The sequence below is a fragment of the Mus musculus genome, chromosome 17, assembly GCF_000001635.26.
Source record: "Mus musculus strain C57BL/6J chromosome 17, GRCm38.p6 C57BL/6J".
Taxonomy (NCBI): domain Eukaryota; kingdom Metazoa; phylum Chordata; class Mammalia; order Rodentia; family Muridae; genus Mus; species Mus musculus.
This window is the reverse complement of record NC_000083.6, coordinates 6944810-6967434: the sequence shown is the minus strand read 5'-3', so window position 1 is coordinate 6967434 and position 22625 is coordinate 6944810. Positions and strand designations below refer to the sequence as shown.

Here is a 22625-nt window from a genome sequence, read left to right as displayed (position 1 = left end):
CCAGAGAAGATGGGGAAGATCCGAATGTTACTCTTTTGCATTTTGTACACATTTATAGCCAGACAGAGAGAAACTTGTCAGGGTGGTGCTAGATCTCAGACCTGTGCCTCTGGATCCAAAATCAGTTCTCTTTATTCTCATTTTTAAAATAGAGAGTGAATTCATAGCATTCTTTATAATTTTTCAAATTTCTAACATTTTTGAAGGTATCTAGGTGTTTGCATATTTGTGTGTAACATATACGAGTCCAGATTACAGGGTGGGACTTTGGAGGCCAGAGGTCAGTGTTGGGTGCTTTCCTCTACCTTACTGTTTTTAAGATTTGTTTATTTTATCATTTTATGTGTCTAGCCTGCACGTGTATCTGTGCACCATCTGTGCCCTCAAAGGTTGGAAGAGGGTATCAGGTCCCTTGGGACTGAAGTTACAGGTGCTTCTGAGCTGCATGTCACTGCTGAGAACTGAATCTGTAATCAGAGCTCTCTTAACTGCTGATCCAAGTCTTCAGCCCCCACCTTCTAAGGCAGAGCTTGTTACTGAATCTGGAGTTAACCAGTTGCCGAGGCTGGCTGACCAACTTCTTGTCTTAGACCTCACTTCCTCAGTGCTGGGATTACTGACACATACCACTCTTAACTGTGGACTCCACAGTGAGGTTCTCATGTTTTTAAGGCAGATACCATTGACAGGGACCATCTACCTGCCCCCAAACCCTCCCTGACAAATGCACACAATCTTTAAAAATGAATTTGCATAGATTTTTTTTAATTAAAATATTACTGGCAAGTGACTGGAAGTCCATCAGATTTACAGAGTATGCTTAGCATGCAGACTTCAAAGTCTTAGTTCTAGCCCCACTGTGAGAAAAAAAGATCTTTAAAGATAAATAATATCATCCCCTATTTAATTAAATTTATCTTAGCACCATAACTTAGAATCTGGCCAGATTCTAGGTGTGGAATACACATAAGAATCAATTTAAAAGGTGGGTTAGCAACAGTCAGAGTTGTTTTTAAAATTGTGACTCTTCAGCCACAGCCATTGCACCACTAAGAACATTCCTTCCCAGGCTCGAAAGTGCCAGGTATTGCTGTTACCATGGTGACAACTTTTGAACCAATCAATTTAACATAGACATGCACTTAGCAACAAGATCATTAAATACAAAAAAAAAGCCTAGGTAGTGTGGAGTAAAATGCAGAAGTAAATAAAAAACACTCAAAACTCTTCTCTTCTCTTGTTGTTCATATTTAAAAGCATGTAGAGGCTGGAGATATAGCTTGGCGGGAGGTCCTGGGTTCTATGCACAGCACAACGAGGGAAAAAAAAACCACTCTTAAAGGGTGAACTTAACGTTGGCCAATTAGCTGATACCATTGGCTGCACTTCTCTGCATTGCAGGAGAGAGGTTTCCATCCACCCATTTCAGTGTCTGGTGGGGATCTGGTAAAAGAGGTTAAGAGAAAAGCAAGACAGAAGCTTGTATCACCATGTGCCCTGTGGTGTTCATACATCCTAGAAAAGCCATGTGACATTTGACAAAGTCCTGGCTTCCAGGGCTGAAAACAAGGGCAGAAGCACACATGAGATGTAATGGCCAGTACAGTTTGCTTCCTCAGTACCCAGTTCCCAGGCTGCAGAGGGTCTGTCTGTTGGTTACTGGCTTTCCTGTTGCCTGGTAGAGAGAAGTAGACACCTTTGTAAATGCACATGCTGCTGCTGGGCAAACAGGCAGAAGGCAGAGCGTGTTTTTATAGACCGGCTTCTTCCAAACTGCCTTCAGCTCAAAATAGTCCTTATGCCAAAGTGAGAGAGGGGTGCCGAGGGAGATCCCGTGTGGCATACTGCAGTCTTCACGTCTTTGGGCAGGTAAGACAAAACAATGGAAAGCTCTCTCTGGTCTGGTTCTGCTGCACACTGCTCCCTGGCGGTAAAGGATGAACTTGCTTCCCCTTCTACAGTTCCTTTATTCTGCTTTTATTTTCTCTGCTTTACTAGTATTTAATTTTGTTTTGCTTAATCAAATTACTGCTGTGTCTTAAAAGTTCATGTGTGAACAACTAAACCCCCAAGCTCCTCCAGGAGGAGGCTAGGACAAGCTGAGAGGCAGAGGGGTGGGACCCTGTGCTGGCATTCATGGCTTTATGGGGAAAAGGGACTGAGCCAGCAGCGCACGCTCTCAGTGCTTCACCAGGAGCCACACCTTGACGCTGCTCTCTCCAATCTCCAGAAACACGAGCTAAATAAACCCTGTCCTTCATAAATTAGTCAGTACAGCCACAGAAGACAAGCTCTGATAGCTACAGCCTATAACTCTGGAAGAAAGTAAGATACCGTGGCAAGAGCAGGGACCCAGACAGGCTTGTGGTTAATCTCGGCTGCACACATTGGGCAAACCACTTACCTTTTCTAGGTTTTAGGACTTCTCTGGGGGCACGAAGCAAGTATGAAAACAAGAGCAATTTGCGCGTTGTTCCCTTGGCAGTTGAGAAAGTGAGGCACAGAGAGGCTAAGTGACAAGCTATAGTCAACAACCTAACAGTGCATTGAAACCCACGCAACACAACCCTAGAGCCCATGTAGAACTTTAACCACCATCCACAACCTAGTGCGAGACTCTTCATGGAAATAATGAACTCAGCACTTTCAGTGCACTCTGCCGAGTGTCCTAGCAGGGGAAGAGTGATGTACCCCTTCCCCGGCAGCCACATCACACGCACAGTCTGAAAGCATCTAAGGAGCCTCACAGGCTGGCCACCCACAACATCCCGTCCGTTCTCTACCTGCCTGATGCTCCCCGTCTACTGAGAAGGTGCTAGTGCTCCAGTAGCCAGACTAACATCCCCATGATTTCAGACACATTTTTAATAGTAAAGAAATGACATATTCCAGTCCAAGAGAATTCAAATGGAGCTGGGAAAGCATTTCCTTGCTAGATCCTGTCTGGTCTTATAGGAACCTGGTTACAATATGTTGAATTGGTTTGTTTTTTTGTTTTTTTGTTTTTTTTTGAGACAAGTCTCATATATCCCAGATTGGCTTCAGATCTGTATGTAACCAGATCTGTATGAAAGCTTGGACTCCTGGTTCTCCTAACCACCACCAGACTACAGGCAAGCACCACGAAGCCCAGCCTTACATTGGCTGGTTTTATGTGTTAACTTGACGGGACATGGGCACCCAGTCTATGAGACAGTTGAAATTTTGGTAACCTAACTAGATGGAATGGGACATGCTCACTTTAAAATTGTGTTTTCTTACATTTGCGGGAAATTTTGTATTCTAATGTTAATTTGAGCCCCCCAAAGTTGTTTGCAAACGAGTGTCTGCACGTGGCTTCTGGGAGTCGCCCACAGTTCATTCTGATCAGTAAATAAAGATGCCAGAAGCCAAGGGCTGGGGAGAAGAAAGGGGGGCGGGGCTGGCTTGGGAAGGCAAGGAAGAGGTAGGGGAGCCTTGATGCCTTAGGAGTGTGCCAGACAGAGACAAGACCCATCATGAGGCAGAAAAGAAAGGAGAGCACCTTGGGCTCTGAGCCAAGAGAAGGTCTCTCAGAGGGCTAATTAGACTGAAGAGCAGTCAAGATGGAACATAGTAAGTAGTAAGTCAGAGTTATTGCTGGGAGGTAGATTGTAACAGCATGGAGATTAGGCAGTTGCCCAGCTATTGTGCTGTTTAAGGCATATTAAAATATAAAGGCTGTACATGTGTCTTTCATTCGGGAGCATAAACCGAGGCAGCTAGTGACCCCGTGCCAGGATTTACTAAAAATATTAATACTATAAATTTTGTTTTTATTTGTGTGGGCATTTTGCCTACACTTATGTATTTGCACCACATGCTTGCAGAGGCCAGAGGAGGGCAGTGTTCTCTTGGGCTGGAGTTATAGGCAGTAGTTAGTTGCCATGGAAGTTCTGGGAATCGAGCACAGATCCTCTAAAAAAAGCAGCTAGCACTCTTAACACCAAGCCTTTTTCCGATCCTTATTTTATTTTTTAAAAGATTTTTGGTTTGGGGAGGGGGTCAGTGGGTATGAGCATATGAGTACAGGTGCCCAAGTAGGTCAGAGGTGTCAGGTCCTCTGAAGCCTGAGTTACGGGCATTTGTAAGCTGCCCAGTGTGGGTGCTGGGAGCCAAGCTCGGGTCCTCTGCAGGAGCAGTATGTGCTAACTGCTGAACCATCTCTCCAGTCTCGAATTTTTTTTTTAAAGGACTTAGTCTCTTCAATAAGAGAGTGTGTTTTGCTTCTTTACACTGGGGGTGGGAAGAGGAACATACTCCAGGGTCAGCTTCAGTTTCCCTGGGCACTGAGCCAGCTAGCTCAGGAACAGATTTCCCCGGTCTCCAGCTTCCAAGTCACCCCGCAGACCCAAGCCCTTGTCAGTCTCCATGTCACTGTGGACAGATTAAAATCAAACTACTATGTGTAGGTATGTGTGTATTTATATGTTCATGGGCATCTTGCTACTTCCATAGACACAGTAATTTTCCTTTGGGTCCTGACTGCAGTCCGTCCAGTTCCTCTGTCTGGAGTGCCCTCTCTTCCTCGCCAGCAAACCTCCCAACACAACAGCCGTTGAGTACCATCTCTTGGGGAAGCCATCTGGCTTTGGCAGCTCAGGCTGCCATACAAAATACCCCAGACCAGGTGTCTTCTACAACAGAAACCCAACTTAGTCTCTGGAGGAAGTTCAAGATGGTCTGTGTCTTCAGTTCCTGATAAGAGACCCTTTTTGTGTTGGGAGGGTTTGGGACACTGGCCCACCGATTATGACCTCACCCAGCCCTTACTAGTCTGTGGAGGTCTCATCTTCACTGCAATCACAGCGGAGTTACAGTCTCAGTCTTCAGTATCCCTAGTCTCCCTCCAGGCCCTCCAGCTGCAGTTTCCCCCGTCCTCACACAAGGGCTCACTCCAAGGCTTCAGACTGACGGCTGCCTGGCTGTGGGAGATAGTTTTCAACATCTTCAAGCCTCTCAATCTTCAAGGGTCTAGAACAGGATAGCCACTCAATTTGAAAGTATTGATTAGATGCATTTCAGACCTTTCTGAGTATCCGATCTACAGATCAGCTAATGCCTCAAGCCCGTCATTCTCCACAGTAGTGTGTCATCTGCATTGGACCAGCCTCCCAACCCCCATTCCTGGTTCCTTCTGCCAACTACACCAGTGCTGCTTTCACTGCACACAGACGAGTTTCTTCCTTTACTGGAGCACTCTCCCCTTCATCTGGCCCTAGCTTGAAGTTTGCACACTACAAGGACTCCTCTTAGTTTTTCCTGATCTATTAAACCCATTTCCTTTCCTGTGCCCCGATTGTAATTAGACTGCCAGCATGGGAAGTACTCTTTGCTCCCTCTTAACCAATGTCCTCAGTGTTCGGTGTGACCCTTCTAACCCCCTAACTGTTCTCCTTAAGGCCAGGCTTAAAAATTAACCTCTCAATGGTTCCTTTCTTGGAAGATGTAGGAAAACAAACAAAAAAACCACTCTTCTAGTTTCTCTCATAAAAAGCAGCACAGAAAGCGTTTAACTTTATTCCTACGTGAATATGCATTCATACTGCACAGGCCACTTGCGTGGTTGGAAATGAGTCCACACCCCTTTTACAGACCGGTACGGGGAAACTATGTGAAGTTCCAAGCCAACACGGTTGAAGCTTCCCATGTATGAGGCAGCCTGGAATTTCCTCTCCTGGCCGATTGCTCTTTCAAAAGAATAAGAGCAAGGTTCCAGAGACAGCAGACCCCGCCGCCGAGCAAAACCGGCTTAAGCTGAGCGAGTATACACGCACAGAGGCGAGAATAGAATGCCTACTTGCTGCTCACGCTTAGAAACAACCCCTTGGAAGGCCCCGCCCCGCAGTTTACTCCGCCCACTTGGAGTCTCCGCTCCGCAGTTCCTCTTGTCCCTCCCTCCCAGAGCCTCTCCCCCCGACACCGCCATCTAAGCGGGTCGAGCCAGTAAGTTCAGCCAAAGTGGACTCTTCTCTCGCACAGGAATGGGGAAATTAAGTGAAATTTCTAATATAATTCTGTTAATATGCCACAGAGCGCGTCACCAGAGCCTGACCCGGTCACCAGAGCCTGACCCCGCCCCGTGTCCATGGCTCCGCCCATAAACGACACGCTGAGACCTCGCCCCTCGCGTCATGAAACCCAAACACCGGCCTGAAGGCCCCACCCCGTAGGTCTTCTTCCCCGCGTGAGGGGCGGGGCTGCGACTGCGCGCTCGCGGGCCGGGTGGCTTCCGCGGCGGCCGTTGGCCGTTAGCGCGGCTTGGGTGGTTGTCTTGGAGAAGCAAGATGGCGGCGACTACCGCCGCGGTGGTGGCCGAGGAAGACACGGAGCTGCGCGACCTGCTGGTGCAGACGCTGGAGAACAGCGGCGTGCTGAACCGCATCAAGGGCGGCGGGGCGGCCGCCGGGGCTCGGGGCTTCGCGGGGCGCGGGACGCCGGCACGAGGCGGCCACGCGGCCGTGGGGCCTTGGCCCGAGTTCGTGGGCCGGGTGTGGAGCGCACAGGCCCGTCGCCTTCCGTCGCTCGCTGCCCGCGCGGCCGGCACCCTCGTGTCTGCCCCCGTTCTTTCAGGTTGCGAAACTGACTTATAATCTTGTGGTTTTTTTTTTTTTTTTTTTTTAAAGGCTGAACTCAGAGCGGCTGTGTTTTTAGCACTAGAAGAACAAGAAAAAGTAGAGGTAAGAGATCCCCAGACCTTGTTCATGCCGTACCTCTTAATGCCCGGTTTCTAATAAATGAAAAGCCGTCCTGAAATAGTTCAGTAACTAACCGGGGATGCTTCCGAACGGCTAAGGATTGGGCTTTTACCAATACTCATTTTCTAAATCATTTTGCACGTTTAGAGTGGCCTTAAAGTAGCACAGGAATTTCGGGAGACAATAGTAGCTAAGGCTCAGGTGCAGGAGTCACGTGAAAGCGGTTCGTTGAGTTACCGGAAGTATTACTTTGAAATTTTTATAAGCTAGTACACTTCAAATGTCTTGGCAGTAAGGAATGCACAGTGGAACCTTTTCCCAAATTCTGATTGGTTGGTTAAAAATCTGACCATTACTTTAAAAACATCTCTGATCTTATCCCCCCACCCCCCAAAAAAGAAATCTAGTGAGACCTGAATGTTTAATAACTTGGCTTTTCTGCCTACCCCAGGCCCCAGCAACCATCCTGAGTATATGTCCTGTAACTCCTTGTCAGTAAGAATCACAGGAGAATCAAAGTCTTACTGTGTGACAGATCTGCCTCCATCCTTCCACGGCTGTGGCCCTGTTTAACCTACCTGCTCTTAACTTTCTCCTCTTCATCCTTACTGGTTGGTTCTTGGCCAGGCTGGGTCCCATTGTCCACCCTTGGGAGTCCCATGTTTCTTTGCTTTCTAGTTAAACAGTAATTATCATTTGATCTAGTGAATTATTTTCTTAACCTGTTTCTGCATAAGCATTGCCAAAGAAAAGTCACTTAGCCAGGTGACTGTGTGAGTTCCGTAGTGGTGGGTTGTAACTGAGCAGGGTCTGGGGTTCTCCCGTCTGGTCCCCTTTAGCTTTCTTACCTGATCCTTCACTCACAGGAACAAGAGAAGCTCCTGGGTCCTAACTTGTGCCCTGTTGCTGCTATCCCAGTCTGTCAGTTCAGGAAGGTTACCTGTATCCGTCTAGCTGTACTCCTGCTTTCAGAGAAGAGGCTCGGCCTTGCCAATATAATTTGTCTGGTTTTGTCTGCTATGTATTCTCATCTCCTTAGTTAAATACTGTGTCTTTGATTTCTTTTCTGCTGGCTCTTTTGAGCACAAAAATGTTTAATTGCTCTTAAAATCGTTTTACTCTTGATTTTCTCCTGCTTTAACAGGCAAAGTTTGAACTGTACATCTCATGATGTTTTTTATTACGAGGTATCCCTTGCTCCATTAAACATTTAAACACAGTACTGCTATACCCGAAACGTCTCTTGCTACATTCTAGAAGGTTCCTCCACTTGAGTATGCTTCAGCTGTCACCCAGCTCGCCTGGCTGTTGCACCATCTAACAGTGACCCCTCTTTCATTTTTGGAAATGTTTTGACCTTGGGAACCTTTTTCTAAGTGTTTTCCTTTTGCCTAGTCCTTGGTTTCTTTTAAGATCTCCTCCCTGCGTACCATACTTCAGTTGTCGGTGTCCTGCCCCAGTGCTTAGTCTGCAGCTTCCCCAAGGCAACCTTAACACCACTGGTAACTTTGTCACGTGTCTGGTGCACAGCTCCCGTTCCGAGCTTCAGACCTGCGTGTTAGGTCAGGCCGTGTAACAGACTGATGTCCATGAGTTTTCCAGGCCTGCTCTGCCCTTGCTCTGTCATCTGGCAGTGTCTGCCTGCCCTTCTTGGCTTAGTTACAGCTTTTCCAGAGTGACACTTGCTACTCCCCATCTGTCATGGGTGCCCTCATCATATGTCTCAGGTCTTCAGCTGTCCTGGGTTGGCCATTTGTAGCACATGCCTGAATCTGTCCTTCTGGTCTCCTTGAGAGACCAGTTCGGTTAACTCAGCGTCCTAGAGTCTCTATACCATGTACTTCTGTGATTTTTCTCCCTCTTTAACTTAAGGTATAGTTGTTTCTGTAAATGCATACCTTAAAATGTCAGATTTGATAAACTTTACTGTTTATGGAATGTGAGGAACACAACCAAGAAAGAAAATCTAGGCACAACCCTTTGAGTTTGCCTTCCCCAACCTTCCCCAGCATCTCAGTTAGTTTCAAAGCCATGCAAATGGGAATGTGTAAAATTCACTTATGTCTGATAATCATCATAATGCTGTAGTGTATCTTATTATTCCACTTAGTCCTGTTTTCAGGAATGGTAGATTGTTGCATTAGTCACTGAGTGGATAGTTTTATTTGCTTAGCCACTTACACTTTGATACCACATTTGGGTTGTCCCTGTTTTTCACTTGTGGATAATGCTGCTGTGAATGGTCATGTCCAGATCTTTGCTGGGATCTGGGATTTATCTTTAGAAAATATTTGAGGATGGAATGACTAGCTTACCTGCTGGACATAATATTAACCTAAAACCTAAAAACAAACAAACCTTCCAACTGTTTCCACAGTACCCGTGCATTTTGTATTTCCATCCACAAAATGTGAGGCTGATTAAGGCTGTTGTTACCTACATATCCTGTCAACTGTTACCACAGGTTTGGTTTGCAAGAAGTATATTTTGCTACGTCTGTTCAGACTGTAAGCCAAAAGAATAAGTTGAGCTATGGCCACAAAGAGTCATCTCATAAACCACTGATTAATTTGGAATTGCAGATAATAGCTAGCTAAGATGATAAATTTCAAATTGTATGTACTTGAAATAGAAAGTTAAAGTAAATTTAGTGCCACACATGTTTGTAAAAAGCAGTGCAATTATAACATGTTGGAGGGCTTGTGGGATAGACAAGTGTAGGGGACCTGCCTGTCATGTGTGAGGCCTTGAGTCCAGTCCCCAGCAGTGTGAAAGGTGCTTTAAAAGTAAGTCCTATGCATTATTCCAATGTCCTTTTCAGGCACATGAAAGTAGCTAGTCTTAATTCTGCCACTTCCTGAATAGTTGACCCCGATATGCCCTCATTCTTTGCTTCCTTTTTTATGAATGTACTTAAGCTGACAAACTGCTTATTTTCTTTGTTTTACAGGTTAAGATCTTGGTGGAATTCCTCATCGACAACTGCTTTGAGATATTTGGGGAGAACATTCGGACGCGTTCCCGCATCACTTCTGACGACTCCCTGGAACACACTGACAGTTCAGGTACAGAACACTCTCACTTGAGTGTGGTCCTGGGGAGAAGTTCCTGCCGGCCATAGGTGCTCCATGCAGCAATGTGAAGCATCCCTGGTATTAAGAGCAGGATTCACCTTCACAAGTCAGAATTCTGTAAGGAAGTCACCAACCACAGAGGTCTTGCTATTAGATATACTTACACACACACACACACACCAGACACCAGACACAATCTGGAATTTTTTCCTTTTCATTCTGAGTCATGAATAGCTCTTGATTCTATTAAGTAAACTCCAGCTATGGGTTGGAGTAAGGAAATCCCAGCTCTGCAAAGGAATGTGAGTCCATCAAAATGGACATTGAGCCTATATAAGAGCTACCTGAAAAACCAATGTTACAAATTCAGATCAATAGACCATAGAGAATATTATCATTGTCAGTTTCTTTTCCTCGAACCTTTCCCTTCCCTCTCCATTTTATTTTTCCCACTTTCTTACCACTTAAAGACCATTTTAGACAGAAGCAAAGTTTCAGTGTAATCAGCTTCTTGTTGGATCAGGCCCCAGTACACTTCCACCAAAGCATCGTTGGTATAAATAGGGTATTCGCTAAGAGAGCCTGGACAGAATGCTCAGCTCTTCCTTAACTTTCCCCAGACGTGTCAACTCTGCAGAATGACTCGGCCTATGACAGCAATGACCCAGATGTGGAGCCCACAAGTGGCGCAGCCTCTCCCAACAGGCAACTGGAGGGTCCCACTCCCACAATGGCTGGTCTGGATACCCGGGGCCACCGGGACACCTGTGAGTCAAGCTCAGAGTCCAGCGTTAGCATGGTAGTCAGGCTGAAAAACTCCATTGTCCAACAAGACAGGCGGTTCTCTGAACCCAACATGTCACCCTCACGAGAGTGCCTCGTGGGCCCAACATCCAAGCAAAAGCTAACAAGGAGTGAGGACAGCTTCACTCTGTCCCAGGACGCCTCCTGTTCTGAAGGCGATGAAGCTGAAGATCCCTTTACAGAGGAAGTCTTCCCAGCAGTGGACAGCAAACCCAAGAGACCTGTGGATTTGAAAATAAAGAATTGGACCCAAGGTTTAGCATCTCCACAGGGACACATAACCAAAGCTTTCTCCAGATCCTCCCCAGGCGAATCTTTGGGCAGCTCACCTGTGCCTTCTCCATCCTGCCCCAAGAGAAACTTCTTCACCAGACACCAGAGTTTCACAACAAAGACAGACAAAACCAAACCCCAGAGAGAAATTAGAAAGCACTCCATGTTGTTTTCCTTTGCGTCTCACAAGAAAGTGCTGCCCCGAACCTCCAGCATTGGGTCTGAGAAATCCAAAGACTTTTCTAGAGACCAACTCCAGAAGGACTTGAGGAAAGAGAGCCAACTTTCTGGCAGAATCGTCCAGGAAAATGAGTCAGAAATCCAAAGCCAAACATCTTTGGGCTTCAGCTTGTCTGGCACCTGGGCCCTCTCAGTCGACAACACGTTCCAGTTAGTGGATATGAGGAAACCAGGAAGCCCACCATCTTACGAAGAGGCCATTTATTACCAGACATCAGGACTCACAGCCTACGGTGGCCAGACAGTTGGGAGTATGAGGTCAAGAATGTTCAAGCCAAGCACAGCGGTGCCCCCTGTGCCTTCTCACCATGGAGGTGACCTCAGTGAAGGGACACCTGGTGGACACAGATTGTCTTCTGTGACTGAGCACTGGACACACAGTCAGACTGTCCATGTCTCTATAGAAACTCAGGGGAGATCTGAGCTACACCAGTTGAGGACAGTGTCCGAGTCCATGCAGAAGGCTAAGCTGGACTGTCTTGGGCCACAACACAGCCACTTAGTCTTTGAGGCTGACCAACTCTGCTGTGCTAGAGAATCCTACATTTAAGAAAGCCTTGTACCATGGCTAACTTGTGTGTGAAGATGCGACTGCAGAGAACTGTCTGTTGAGTCACAGATAAGCTCATTCAGAACTCAGTGTGCGGCTCTCCTCTGTGAGGATGGCTCACATGGTGACACCAAATTTTGCCTGTGTGTAACCGGGTTTGTGCAATATGTAGTAAATGTATAAAATGTATTATTATATGCAAGGTATTAGATGCAAAGGGTGTCTGCGTACATCCCTTCATGCATGCACTTCTGTATGTTGTTTTTTTGTCCTCAGGCACTTGTTTCTATTAAGTAGAAAGAGTTTTACTTTTCTTAATGTTACAGCAAATGTCATGCCTGTGTTCACATTAGCCGCCAGCTGCATGTAGGTGGAAATGTCTGAGCCTCTGATGCATCTTCTCCTAAGCAGGCTTGAGACGAGTCAGCATCATAGAAGGGAACAGACTGAAAGACACTGTACTTGGTGTGTGACCCATCAGCCGCACTGGGAGAAGGTCTTTCAGTCATCTAATGGAATGTGGGTGGCCTGGTGGAAATGCATTCTGTCAGTAGTAACTCACGCAGAGTACTTTGAGCCTCTGCAGCTCAGTCATGTCTTGTGCAGCTGTGTAGTGGTAAGCACTGTTGTATGCATTGGGGAGTCTTGTATAAGACTTCAGTAGAGTTTATTTATTAGTCACAATAAACTGCCCTCCTCCTTTAGACAGTTTATTACTTGCCGATGTTATATCCTTTGCCTCAAATAAAAATCCACCAAGAACATTATCCACACACTGTTCCATTCAGCCAGTGTCTGTTCACTATACACTCATTGTGGGCCAACGCATACCTCAGGAAGGTAGTGTCCAGGAGATGTAGTCTCTGTTCTCTGGGGATTTGAGCCACTTTTTTCAGCAAGCAGTCATTCAGGGGACAGGGAAAAGTATAGGACACAAGATAACCTGGCACATGTAAAGCTTGCATCTGAGTGAAACAGACTTTCCAGTGTCTATACACATTTCGGTTCTGTGATGTCCTTTATCATTAGCAAGCATAAGGAGGGATGTTTGTATATTAGACTCTTACTACTCAATGACCAATATGTTTATGTACATGTTTTAAAGCATAGGGCTCCAATCTTCCTAATTATATCCATTTTTATAAGATACAGTGTACACTCGTGATTTGGACATTTTTATAAGATATGGTGTACACTCATGATTTGGGTGATGTCTCACTACCAAGTTAAAAAGTTCCTGATTCCTGCCCAGAGGTGATTTATTGAGCATTTGCTTAGCCAGGTTGTAAATTGGGTCGCCCATGCATCATGGTCAAAAGTAACACTAATAACGCTAATAAGCTGGTCAGTGGTGGCACACGACTTTAATCGCAGCATTTACAAGGCAGAGGCAGGGAGATCCCTGAGTTAGAGGCCAACCTGGTCCATAGCATGAACTCCAGGTCAGCCAGAGCTACACAGAGAAACCCATCTCTAAATAGATAGATAGATAGATAGATAGATAGATAGATAGATAGATAGATAGATAGATAGATAGATAGATAGATAGATAGATAGACAGACAGACAGATAAGTGGGGGCAGCAGCTAAGAGCACTTGTTGCTTTTGCAAAGGACCTGGGCTCAGTTCCCAGCACCCACATGGCAGCTCACAACCATGTGTAACTTCAGTTCCAGGGAATCTGAGGGCCTCTTCCACCCTCCAGGCATGCCTGTGGTGAACATACATACACACTGGCAAAACATAATACATAAAGTAAAAGGAAATCTTGTTTATGCTCTATTAAGCATCAACAACAAATCAATCTTAAAGGGCAAGCCACCGCCCTCTGACTGGTCAGTGAGTAAGAGCAACCCTTTCTTAGAGCTGAGTTATGACTTTGGTACCTACCATGAGCCAGGCATCACACTGAGTCTTTCAGAATTGGGGAAAAATGATCTCCCACCATGTTCTTAGTGATACAGACAGACAAACAGATGACAGATGGATGGATGAATGGATGGAGACTCGTAATGGATACATAGATAGTGAATGGATAATAGATGATGGATAGATAGATAGATAAATAATAGATGACAGAGTTTGTGCATATATATGGATATATGGACATATACTATATATACATGAATATATATATCTATACATGTGTATATATATATATATATATATATATATATATATATATATATATATATATATATATGAAATTATTTGAGACAGGATTTCTCTGTTGCCAAGCAGTCCCAGATGTAAACCCTTCTTGCCCCAGCCTGCTGAGTACTGGGATTAGAGGCCACATCACCACAATGGCTCTTAGTGATTTGCTAATGAAAACCAGAGCATCACCTGCAGAGGCTAACCAAGATGACAAACTGGGAAGTTTTAGATGTATTCCCACTTTACTAATGAGTTGACCTCCATGCGACCCTTCCTCAAACCCTTCTCAAACGCCTGTATGTTTTGTTTGTTTGTTTGTTTGTTTGAGACAGGGTTTCTCGGTGTAGTTCTGAACTCACTGTGTAGGGCAGACGGACCTTGAGCTCAGAGATCCCCAGCTTCCCAGGTGCTGGGGTTAAAGACATGCACTATCATGCCTGGCTAGCTGCCTATATTTTAAAAAGCAACAGTGAGAGACTGGAAGCCCCAGTATAGTTTATGTCAGATATCCACAGCTTCTCATGGTAAAGTCTCGCTGATGTCTTTCTTTGATCAGTAAAGAGAAGTTGTGGTGACCATTTCAAATATCACATGGTGTGGGACTCACTTGTTTCTATGTGGCCCACTGATGCTTCCAATTTGGACTTCTTAACTCTGTTTCCATGTATGTCTGTTTGTGAGGCAGCCACAACCATACTGTAGCTGAAAGGGAGCACTGAACAGCAGCAATGCCTTGTCCATGGCTCTGGAGACTGGAAGTCGGACACCGGGTGTTAGCAAAGTCCGTTGGTGGCACACGCCTTTAATCCCAGTACTTGGGAGGCAGAGGCAGGTGAATTTCTGAGTACGAGGCCAGCAGGGGCTACAGAGTGAGTTCCTGGACAGCCAGAGCTATACAGAGAAACCCTGTCTTGAAAAACCAAAAAAAAGAAAAAAAATTTTTTTCCTCCTATAAAGAGGGGATGGGCAGGAGGGCGACACACAATGTACTGTAATTATTTTCAAAAGCACACACTGTCCCTGACCCTAGGACTTAAATAAATTGAAGCTGACCTAGATATGTTGGCTTAGGGAAATTTACCAAAATTGGGAATGTTTGCTAGTTGCTCAAACTACTCACACCAAAGAGAGAAGAGATGCTCCTTCATTTCCTGGGTAAAATGCACACCGCTGAGGCTGACTCAGTCAGCAAACTCAATCTACTTGGCAAGGGTGCAGACACCAGTAGGACCTAATCCCTCAGTAAGCACATGGCCTCACTGTGGAAACAATGCATCAATGAGCCCTACTCAATGCCTTGTGCTGAGGAAAAGACGCAAATGTGACTGAAATCTAGAAGAGCATGAGCCAGAAGATCAGAAGTCCCTTCATGGAGAAAACTATGGAAGAAGCTGAGATCTGAAATGTCAACAGAAAATAACCTGGGAGAAGGACCGAGGAGGAAGCACTGAGCAGCATGGAAGGGAGATGCTGCCCAAGTCTGCCAGGCAGTGCTACAGCACCTGTGGTCAGAAGGCAGGCAGGAAGCTAACAGTGCTGTCTGGGGTATAGTGTAAGGGCCCTGAACCTGTGAGCAATGTGGTATCGGAGGAGGGAACAGGCATGGTCAGAGCCCCATCTCAGGCGTGACGTTCTGTGGTTCCATAAGGCAGAAAGGAGCAAGACAATCAAGCAAAGGCTGGAAAGATGCAAAAGCAGAAGACCCAGGTGTGGTGGCATACACCTGTAGGCCCGGCACCTGGGAGGCTGAGGCAGAAGGATTGTGAGTTTGAGGCCAGCTACATAGGGACACTTTATCTCTAAAAGTAGAACATATTAAAAAGAATAAAGAACTATTGAGGAAGTAAAAAAAAAAAAAAGGAGTCTGGACTGTGTGGTTATCGAAATATGGGGAATGAGAAGCAGGAAAGGGAGACTGCAAAGGAAGTAAGAACCAGGAGGTCCCAGGACTGAGACCATGAGCACCAGGAGCTGACACTGTGCAGGGGTGGGATCAAACAGACGAGCATTCAATCCTACCTGTCACTGCCCTACTTATGACCTTGCTAAGGTCCTTTCAGATTTCAGTTTTGCCTGACAAATGGGAATGTTAGAATTGATATCATTACAACTAAATGAAATTACATATGTAAAGTATGGAGCATAGTGTCTGCTGTGTTAAAATCCCCATTACGGAGACTGGCTGGTATATCCAGGGTTTAAAGGACTAGAATCCTAGGCAGGGGAGAAACACGGAAAGTAGTACAGAACTTCCTGTTGCTTTCCCTCTTCAAAACATTTTGTTAACTTCTGTGCAGGACATTTAAGTCAAGCACAAAGCTTTGACCTGGAGCCTTTTTAATGTAGGAAGAGAAAAACTGGAGTTGAGAACCACAACCAGGACTGAAAGGGACAGGGGCTGTAATGAGGACAGCCTGATAATTTGCTTGGCTTTTAATTAGTTACCTGCTGAATTCTACGATGAAATGAAAAGAAAATTACATACACAGTTCAAGTTCATCCAAAGATGGAACAACAATGAAAAAGACAATAAAATGCACACGCGAAATGTCTAAATCCTTTAAGGCCATCTTCTCTTACTCTTAACTGCCAGCTACAGTAAGGTCAAATTCTTAAACTGGGAAAGTACATTTGTCGATTGAGCACTGGCCTGGCTAGCATGAGTGAGGACCTGAGGGTGAGCCTCATATTAACTTAACCCTCTCTGGACAAAATCAGCCAAGACATTTGGGCAAGTTTTTCTGCACATTGTGCAACATTTACCCATAGCCCTTAAGAATCATGTTTGGCTTCTTTCCTTCTTGTATGACCATGTCCGGTCCATTTGTTTTAGCCTTCAGGACAGCGCAGGCATCTCCCCAGATTATCTGCCCCCTGAATGCTAGTTTCTGTCCCCCTCTTGGCCAGGAAAACTGGGTAACAGTCTCCTTGCCTCTGCCACAGAGTAGTTGATTCTCAATGAAGAAACCGGAGTCAGGAGGGTCCTTTTTAAACAAACTGTCAAACTTCTACTCAAACCTCATAGTGGTCTTTAACCCTCGAGTAAATGCCCAAGCCTTCCTACTGACTTTTGGAACTGACAACGTGGTTAGTGATGTCATTTTCCCTTTGTCCTCAAGGCTCTGCCCACTCTATGTCTTCGTCCTCAAGGGTCCACCCACTCTATGTCTTCGAACATGACTGATGTTGAGAGCTCTGTTCCTGCTGCTTCCTTGATATGGAATGTTCTGCCAGTCTGAAGTTTCATTACTTCACCGCCTTCTCATCTTTGCTGGGAGGAGAGCATCCTTCTTCAGCCTTCTCTAATGAGCCTAAAATCCCTCCGTCCCTATACCCAACCTTTCATGCTGCACTTTTTTTCTCTTGGTTCTTATAACAGCTAAATTTTGCTCCCTTGCCTTGTTTTTACGATTCATCTATCAAAATATAAATTCCACACAGGCAAAAGTGTTAAATTACAAAAAAAAAAAAAAAAAAGACAAACAAAACTTCTAAACCTTTAGTTTCCAATGACTGACTAGTGCTTGTCATATAGCAAATACTCAAAATCCTTTGGGCCAAATCATCGAATTTCAGACAACTGGATGCAAGACAATCATGCCAAACACAGATATCTGGGATTGTCACCTGAGAGAGACTCTCCACAAAAGATTTTATTATCACAAATATATAAGTGCTACTATAACCAAAGAAGTAAATGAGATTGCCCTGGGAGTCAAATAAAGAGAACCAGACTGTGGGTAGAAACCTACAGAACGTTTAGTAGCTATCACATTATTAATAAACCCCAGTTATGGCTTGGATGGCACAGTTAGCTACCCACTCAGTACCCACTCTTCCCTAGTTAAATAACTCATTTGTTCCCCCTTCCTCCTGGACAACAGGGTACTCAAAGCCCAGATTTTATCTCTGAACTTAAGTGAAAGAACACTTTATTGCTTTAGCTGTTTGGAACTGGTTTCCTGTTCCAAGGGGGCAAAAACATTCTGATAAACTGTTCAACATTTCTACAAACCTATGTCAACTTTTCTTTAGTATTTCTGCAAGTCGTCAACACACACCCTCCTGGATTTCTACATCTCAGACTTATGAACCTCTGATCACACCCACTTGTTAGTGTGTGAGTCTGAATTTTGTCTCTGCTACTCCATGTGGGTTCTGGTGCAAACTCAGATCGACAAGCTTGCTTTTAGCCTCTAAGAAATGGCCCCATCTGCAACATTCAAGAGGTACCTTTTCCCCAGATGCTAACCTCGACATTATATTGACTTCAATGTCACTTTCTGAAAAGATTCCTTAAAATCAGTCAGACAAAGTCTTCAGCAGTGTCTGTCTACAGCATTTACCACACACTTTTTAGTATACTTATAGAATGGTGACTGTCTGCTTTAAACTGTAAACTTGCAGGTACAGTTCTAAGTACTGAAGCTTCAATTAATACTTTAAATCCTTACAAACCCTAAGGGATAAATTCTACTTCTGTAGACTGGAAAAACAAAGTGTATAAGCACAGAAATTATAACCATTCGCCCACGTGTTGCTGGGCTAGTACACTGCAGAAGAGCGCTTAAAGCCTAGGCAGGACTTAGCTGCACTGAAGGTGTTAACTGCAAACCCACGTAATCACAAGGGATGCATACACTTTACACATTTTAAAAAAAATTAACCTCTTTAAAGTTTTAAAATTAAATCCTAAAACGCTTCGCTCTTGGGCGCCTGCAGGATGAAAGCATAAAGGAACCCTGCTTGATCAACAACCTACCCAGCCCTTTCCAAACTTTACAAGTCCAAAGGATGGCCCAATGAGAGCCCAAGGTGAGTGGAGAAGGCAGGCGTGGCAATCCACGCCAGTTAGCGGAGGAGGAAACGGGAAACAGGAGACAGCCCGCCCCGCCCGCCTCTGCCCCAGCGCGTAACAGAGCGGGGAGCCAGGCTGCCAAGGGCGTGTCACCGCCCGGGGAGCCGGGAGCGCGGCGGCGTGGCAGGAGAAGAAACGACCGGGGGCGGCCCTTGAAAGATCAGGAGCACATGGGCCTGCTGGGATGGCGCTGACAGCAGCCCCCGCGCCGGGCCAAACGGCGTTACCTTCGCCCCAATGGCCGCCACCAACATCTGGGCGGCCCTGCCTGCCAAGAAGCCGCCACTGCACCAGCGCGCCCGACGACCAGCAGGTGGGCGGGGCCGCGAGCCGGAAGTACCCTTTACTACAGACCCTTCGGGAAACCCAGCTGGCCGGAACTGCCTGGAGTTCCTGCCTCCAGGCGGAACCTCGGGTTGCTCGGCAACCGATGGGGGCGCAACTGACTCCCTCCACGTTCCCGAGAGAAACCTGAGGGTACCAGCAACCTGCTGCTGGGGCCCCCTCGCGTCCCGCCCGCTTCCCCGAGAGCGGCGTCCTCTCGGGTCGCAGCATCCCTGCCCTTGGCACTACTTACAAGTCTCCGACTACGACGACTCCTTAGCCCCAACCTGCTTCAGAGCCCACCTTCACCGGAGGGGAAGCAGTTCGACGCTCAACAAGGCGTCGGCGATGACAGACCGTAACCCTCGGACAGCCGAGGCCTCAGGCCTCTACACCTATTCCAGCAGGCCCCGGGCCGTGGCTTGCCAGCGCCGCCGCCACCGAGACAGCATTTTGCAGCCGTGAGTGACCAAAGTAGCTCCTGTCTGGTCTCCGTTTTTGCATCCCTTCTGCTTTCCCGTGTCTACACAGCTATGTGGTTAAACAGAGGCACAGCTGGTCTGAGCCACGACACGTACACGAATGGTTATGGACACCACCAAACACCATACGGGGGCATTCACCTACACATTCTTAGTCCACAGTTCGGCCAAGTTGGTGTCACTCCATCATGCAGATGAGGAAAATGAAGCACAGAGGATAGCATGTACCAACTGAGAAAGCCAGCCACATAAAGCTAGCCTTTCATACCAGACTGGGTGGAATTAGGTTAGCCCTCCATGCAGGACCATAAAACATACAGTTACCCTAGTGAATGTTTGCAAATATTCAGGCCTGTATATGTAATAAAGATACACCTTTTGTTCACCTAGAACCTTGCCTAACACATAGGAAGTGCTCAGTGTAAATTGAAGTGGTGGTTGAACTTGTAACCCTCAGCCAGGCCTGAGACAGACCTGTTATCCCAGAGGCAGAAGCAATAGGATGTCTGATTTTTTTTTTTTTTTTTGTAACAAGTTGATTTTTTTTATGTTGAAGTAACATGTTGACTAACTTATCTGTGTATCAAAGCAATGCAGAAACCATAGCAAATGTTTCATGAAAGTGGTTACAAAGTAGCTTAATTGAGACCCTTAATCCTAAAACCATGATAACCCTTGGAAGTGAGCTTATTCTGGGGGTGTCGTTAGCTAACTTTGCTGGTGATTGACTGTATAGCCACATGCACAGAGTCATTATCTCTAGGTCAGTATGCCTCCGTTCCACAAAGTCCCTCCTTAGTCCAGTCTCCCACAAAGTCCCTCCTTAGTCCAGTCTCGTTCAAAAGTTTCTATATCGACCTTGACCGTAGTAAATAAGTTTTCCAGGTAATACATGGCTAGACTGTATAACTGTGTTTAAAGGGAGCAAAATTACAAGTTATCTTGATTAGATATGTGACTGGGCTGCATCCCAGTATTATATTTAGATATGAGAAGCCAATTTCACCTATACAGAAATGGGAATATCTCTTTTTTTTCCTCTGAGAAAGTTAAAAATTTAAAAACAGTACAAGCCAGATGTGGTTTAAGGGCTTCTGCCTTTTTGTGACACAATAAATTATAAACCTGGAAAGAAAGCATTTGAATACAGGTTCTCTTGTTTACAGACAAGAAGTTTTAACAGAATGGACATCCCTAATCTGGAAGCCTGAAGCTTTTTAGATATCTATGTGAATGTCTGTGTGTGTGCATGGGGTGCAGGTGTCAGTGGACCCCAGAAGAGGCCATCAGAACCCCCGGAGCTGGAGGTGCAGATGGTTGTGAGCTGCTGGGAACCAATGAGTGCTGGGAACCATGAGTGCTGGGAACCAAACTCTACTCCTCTACAAGAGCAGTGTGGGCTTTTAACCCTTGAGCAATCCTGCCAGTCCCCAAACCTAAAGATCTTTGAGTGACACAATACCACAGCAGAAAATTCCACATAAGATATTATGGTGACTTGTCACAGTCAGAATACAGGTACAGTTAAAAAAAACTGTATGTAATTATCTCCAGGCTATGTATGTAGGCATGTATGAAGCATGCTTACATTTGAGTCATTTACATGCAAATATTCCAAACTGAGAAAAAATAATCGGAAATACTTCTCTTCCCAAGTATTTCAACTAAGAGAATTCAGCAGATTACAAACACATCAACACAGTTAAATTCACCTATAGGCATGTGCCCAAACCAAAAAGTGACAGCCTTGTTTTACAAGCTCCTCGTAAAGAGCTTGTGAACCTTCTAGTGAGTATTTTTAATTCCAAGAAATGAAAAAACTGCACCATCCCTTTTGTCTGACACTGACCAAACGAAGCTTAATACTATCGTGACAGACAAAATATTGATGGCTTCCTAGAGATGTCCTCACATGATCCCCAGAACCTGTGAAGGCATTACCGTGTGAGGTCAAACGCTCTTATTAGTATAGTTAAATTTCAGATGTTAAAATGAGGAGTTTATCCTGAATTGTCTGAGTGGGACCCTGTCTCAGGGAGCCCACACAAGTGAAAGGAGGAAGGGAGGCTGAGTCAGAAGCTGTGAGGACAGAGCAGAGGCTGGAGTAGGGCTCTGTTAGTTTCCTCTGTCTGCTTGCTATGGCCAGATACTGCACAGAAGCAAAGCTAACAGAGGAAGAGTTTATTTTGGCTTCCGGTTCAAGGGGATGCATCACAGCAGGGAAAGTGACATGGCTGTGGACATCGCATTTGCAGTCACAAAGCAAAGAAAGATGAGTGCCAGTATTCACCTTGCTTTCCCCCTTTTTATTCTCTATAGCACTCCAGACCATGGAATGATGCCATCCACAGTATCTATCCACAAACTCAGCCCTACAGAAGGTACTAGGAGGAAAACTGCACCCAAGGAGGTTACACAGGAAATAAATAAATTTACACCAACAAAACATTATGAAAAAAGTCTGTGGCATTGCCCTTAGGAATCTACCAAAAATTTCAAAAGCCGGGCACTAAACCTGTCACTGCTACACCAACAGAGAAGCAACACATTCTGGGAGGGCATAGAAGGCCACCATTCCTGTGGGAGCTTGGGGGGCATGTAGAAGGATCTTCAGAAATAGCCAAATGGATTTGGAGATTAGAAGAAATCACATGTTCAAAACTCCCATAAGAGAGAGAGAGAGAAGTCAAGGCTGTTTGAAGACTCTGAAAAAGCCAATGTGGCTAGAAAACGGAGAGCAGGAGAGGGACCCACATAGGCATGGGAGAGTAGCAAGGGCAAGCTGTGTGAAACCAACGAGAGAGGCTCAGGTCAGCTTTCCTTTTTATGCTAGCGGTGCTGGAAACAGAGAGGGCAGAGGAGGAGAAAAGGTGACAGCTGGGGTAGGGGTGGGGTTAAATTATCCTCATTGTTGGTTTTCAGCTTATAAGGGTAAAGTACCCTTATAGAAACAACAGGGACTAACGGTAGATGAATGAAGACAGTTAATCATCTCCTGCTCACTTTTGCAGCTTCACTGTTTAGCCACTGTCTGGTTTTTTTTTTATATTAAATAAGCTTTAAATATATTTTTCTAGTATTTTCTTTTTGTACATGCACATACATGTTCATAAAAAGCATCTAATAGTGCATTCATGCCTAGGGTAT

The 22625-nt window shown here is 45.5% G+C and overlaps 2 protein-coding genes across 3 annotated transcripts in view; both read left to right on the top strand.

Annotated features, from left to right (window-relative positions):
- The first annotated feature begins 5869 nt into the window (after positions 1–5869).
- On the top strand, positions 5870–12470 carry Tagap1 (T cell activation GTPase activating protein 1). Of its 2 annotated transcripts, XM_011246178.3 has the most exons (5): positions 5870–5964; positions 6053–6187; positions 6645–6698; positions 9667–9781; positions 10411–12430. In XM_011246178.3, the coding sequence occupies exon 5, from the start codon at positions 10521–10523 to the stop codon at positions 11655–11657; it is 1137 nt and encodes a 378-aa protein (XP_011244480.1). In that variant the 5' UTR covers positions 5870–5964; positions 6053–6187; positions 6645–6698; positions 9667–9781; positions 10411–10520; the 3' UTR covers positions 11658–12430. The 2 variants fall into 2 exon arrangements, with proteins under 2 accessions (XP_011244480.1, NP_671511.2); NM_147155.2 differs by lacking the exons at positions 5870–5964; positions 6053–6187 and adding an exon at positions 6279–6407 and having other exon boundaries at positions 10411–12470.
- Positions 12471–19078: 6608 nt separating this feature from the next.
- The window catches only part of Rsph3b (radial spoke 3B homolog (Chlamydomonas)), a 43641-nt gene continuing 40094 nt past the window's right edge, over positions 19079–22625 (top strand). Inside the window, exon 1 of the mRNA NM_001083945.1 lies at positions 19079–19457. Coding sequence (NP_001077414.1) covers positions 19345–19457 — 113 coding nt within the window. The 5' untranslated portion in view covers positions 19079–19344. The remainder of the gene's footprint in view (positions 19458–22625) is intronic.